The sequence below is a fragment of the Zosterops lateralis genome (assembly GCF_965231275.1).
Source record: "Zosterops lateralis genome assembly, chromosome: 23".
Taxonomy (NCBI): Eukaryota; Metazoa; Chordata; class Aves; order Passeriformes; family Zosteropidae; genus Zosterops; species Zosterops lateralis.
The window spans coordinates 2,120,877-2,124,867 of NC_139783.1; the positions used below are offsets into that span (position 1 = coordinate 2,120,877).

The following is a 3,991-nucleotide window of genomic DNA, read 5'->3' on the forward strand; positions in this document are numbered from 1 at the left end:
TTTTCAAATGTCACTGCTGAGCTGTAATGGCCCATTAACAGAAGAGATCCCCATGGAGGGAATGGGAGGGTGAACAGAGATAAGAATCAATGCCCCACCCGGTTTTAACAGCTGGCTTGTTATCAGAAAGGCACTTGCACCCTCCTTCCTGCAGATAAAACAGATAAAGAAAAAACACCTCCCCAGACAGGTTCCAAAAGATGGAACAGAATAAACTGTTGTTTGCTTATTTGTTTGTTTTGTTAGAAAACCCAAGACACCCTTCATGGCTGACAGAAATTCGACTTTGTCCCCAGGCCCTGCCCACCATGTCCCTCATCCAAGCCCTGGCACTCCTATGGATCAGGAACAGTGTGGCCAGCAGGAGCAGGGCAGAGATTCTTCCCCTGTGCTGGGCACTGCTTGAGGCAGCACCTCGAGTGCTGTGTCCAGTTCTGGGCCCCCCAATTTGGGAACAACATGGAGGGGCTGGAGCGTGTCCAGAGAAGGGAACAAGGCTGGGGAGGGCTCTGGAACACAAGTCCTGGGAGGAGCAGCTGAGGGAGCTGGGCTTGTTTCTCCTGGACAAGAGGAGGCTCAGGGGAGACAAGGCAGTGTCAGGGCACAGGTTGCACTTGATGATGTCCAAGGTAATTTCCAGCCGTGCTGATTGTGTGATTCTCTGAAAGCAGCCTTGCAGCAGTGTCAGGATGAGGCCTGGGCCTCCTCTTCAGAAGGTGCAGCAGCCCAGGTCCCTCAGCGTCTCCTGAGAGCCCCAAAGCCCATCCTGTCAGTCCTGCAGAGCCTCTGCAGCTCCTCCTCATGGCCCACAACAGGAGCCCCACAGCCAGACACAGCAGCCCAGATGTGCCCCCTTGGCCTGGGGTGCCTCTGGCAAGGGAGCAGCCCCAGGCACTGCAGGAGCCTGCAGACAATTCCTGAAGCCCTTGGAGGATGATCCTGCTCCCCAAGGGACGTTCCCATGGTGCCAACTCAGGAACTGCAATGGGGAGTGGGGCCAGAGAGGAAAGGGCAACCAGGGATGGGCTGTTTGCAGGGGAGGGAACAGGGGTTGGCAACAGGAAGAAATTTGTAGCAGGCAGAGTAAATAAAGCCAAGGTGAAGCAAAGGAAATGCTGAGGGCAGTTTGGGGGTGGCTGCCAGGCAGCCCTGGCTCTGAGCAACAACGTCTGCAGTGGCACAGGAAACTCAGAGCTGATGGGAACAAACTCTCTGTGTGACTTGAGAGGCCACGCCAAAGCTGAGTGGTTTCCCTGCTGTGGCCCAGCCCTTCCTGGCCCCAGGGGCTGATGGCATTTGTGCTCCCTCAGGTTCATCTCCCCACAGCAACAGCATGGGGGTGCTGAGGCCTGCTCTGGGCAGTGCAAACAGGGGCTCCTGAGGCAGTGCTGCCGTGTCTGTGTCTGCAAGGATGTGGCCCCTGTGTGAGCTGGGGGAGAGGCCAGGGCTGCCCAGGGGGGATGTTGTTGGCAGGTGCATGAGGACGCTCTGGGACGCTGCCCTGGGGTGTCCAGCGCAGTGGGGATGGATCAGCCCCTGCTCTGCTGCTCCTTCCCGTCTCCCCCAGGGTCCTTGCAGAGCCCCAGCCCTGCTGTTTGCCCCCAGCCTGCCCAGGGCCAGCCTGGGGCTGCTCCCGGGGCTTTTCTGTGCTGAGCATTGGCCTGAGCGTGTTCTGGAGAGAGCCTGGGCAAGGAGCCTGGGGCCCCCAGGCCCTGCCCTGAGGCGTCAGCGCTGCCCCAGCAGTGCCCATGGCCTGTCCCTGCTGCAGCCCCGGCACTGCCACCCCCAGCCCTGTGCCCGGCCCCGAGAGCCCTCAGGCCCTACAGCAACACCAGGGCCAGGAGGGCAGCGGGGCAGGGCCACGGCAGCAGCACTGGCAGCACCAAGGGCTGCTGCTCCTGGGCACAGCTGCTGTGCCAGCCCTGATCTGCCCCCAGCTCTGCACACAGACATTGCTGCTGCAGCTGCACAGAAGGGAACAAAAGGGGCATCTCTGCAGAAAACTTGGCTGGGAGATCCTTGAATTTCGTTAAAGCCACCAAGAGTGCAGTCCCTCATTGACACGGTTTTTGGCCACAGGGGAAGTGGAGAGAAACAAAATGAGAAATGGTACAAACAACGACATTTCTTTGTGGATAAGATTAAAAATATAAAGTACTGGAAAAAAACCCCACAACCAAACCAACAAGAAGTATCATATTTGAGTTTTATTATAAGTGATTTGCAGAAATGGGCCCGGAGTTTAGTGTTTCTGATAACATCCAGTCATCACTCTCCACACTGCAGCCTTGAGCTCCTGGTTCCTCAGGCTGTAGATGAGGGGGTTCAGGGCTGGAGACACCACCGAGTACAGAACTGAAAGGGCCACATCCAGGGATGGGGAGGAAATGGAGGAGGGCTTCAGATAGGCAAACATGGCAGTGCTGAGGAACAGAGACACCACAGCCAGGTGAGGGAGGCAGGTGGAAAAGGCTTTGTGCCGTCCCTGCTCAGAGGGAATCCTCAGCACAACCCTGAAGATCTGCACATAGGAGAAAACAATGAACACAAAACACCCAAGTGCTAAAAAGGCACAAACTGCAAGAAGCCCAAGTTCTCTAAAGTAGGAGTTGGAGCAGGAAAGCTTCAGGATGTGTGGGATTTCACAGAAGAATTGGCCCAGGGTATTGCCATGGCACAAGGGCAGGGAAAATGTATTGGCTGTGTTCATGAGAGCATTGAGAAAGGCACTGGCCCAGGCAGCTGCTGCCATGTGGGCACAAGCTCTGCTGCCCAGGAGGGTCCCGTAGTGCAGGGGTTTGCAGATGGACACGTAGCGGTCGTAGCACATGATTGTCAGGAGATAAAACTCTGATATGATAAAGAAGAGAGAGAAAAAGAGCTGAGCAGCACATCCTGCATAGGAGATGTTCCTGGTGCCCCAGAGGGAATTGTGCATGGCTTTGGGGACAGTGGTGCAGATGCAGCCCAGGTCACTGAGGGCCAGGTGGAGCAGGAAGAAGAACATGGGGCTGTGCAGGTGGTGGCCGCAGGCTGCAGCGCTGATAACGAGGCCGTTGGCCAGGAGGGCAGCCAGGGAGATGCCCAGGAAGAGGCAGAAGTGCAGGAGCTGCAGCTGCCTCGTGTCTGCCAATGCCAGCAGGAGGAAGTGGCTGATGGAGCTGCTGTTGGACATTTGTGGTGTCTTGGCATGGGGATCTGTAAAAAAATTAATCATAGGACAGTTTGGTTTGGAGAGGACTTTGAATATCCCCCCACAGCTTGGTGGCACTTTCCCCCCACTGCCTGCCCAGGGCTCTGCTGCCTGGAGCTGTCCCTGCCTGCAGCTGCTTCCCTGTGCCCAGGGCTGGGCCCTGCCAGTGCTGCCAGAGCCCAGCCCAGCCCTGGGGGCTCAGCTCTGCCCTGCAGAGCCCTCCCAGCTCAGGCACTGCCCAGGGGCAGCTCTGGATCTGCAGGCTCTGATGGCAACCTCAGAGCAACCCTGAGGAGGCTGGAAAAGTGATTCTGGTGCTGCCTGCAAGGGGCCCTGTGCTGATTTCTATCACTGCCTGGTTTAGTAAGATCTGAGAGAAAATTGTGTTATTTTTCCAAACCTGAAATGAGAGATTAATATCTATGTGCAATTTTTCATCCAGGCTATCCAGAGATGTAGATAAACGTAGGATTTCCCTATTTTTGCAGCCCCTGCCTCGCTGTGCTCCCTGTATAATCTACTTGGAAATGTGCTGCATTTAAATGCCATGTTGGGAGCACTCCTGAAAAATGCAGCATCCTCACCATACAAGGAGAACACTTCCAAGCCTTACCAGCTGTCTCCTTCCACTCCGATCTTGTCCCCCAGTGCTGGGAGCAGCTCCCAGGGCTGGCTGAGAGCTGTCCCTGGCAGGCAGCAGAGTCCCTGCCCCAGCACAGCGCCCTGGGCTGCAGGACCCTGCTCTGCAGGACAGCCCTGGGCACCCCTGGCTGCTCTACACAGGAGACAAGCAGAGAA

At 56.5% G+C, this 3,991-nt stretch overlaps 1 protein-coding gene across 1 annotated transcript; it reads right to left on the minus strand.

Moving 5' to 3' along the window:
• Nucleotides 1-2,242: 2,242 nt before the first annotated feature.
• LOC310918327 (olfactory receptor 14J1-like) lies at nt 2,243-3,175 on the minus strand (the record flags this gene model as incomplete). Its single annotated transcript, XM_083877180.1, has 1 exon — nt 2,243-3,175. The coding sequence occupies one exon, from the start codon at nt 3,173-3,175 to the stop codon at nt 2,243-2,245; it is 933 nt and encodes a 310-aa protein (XP_083733306.1).
• Nucleotides 3,176-3,991: the final 816 nt, after the last annotated feature.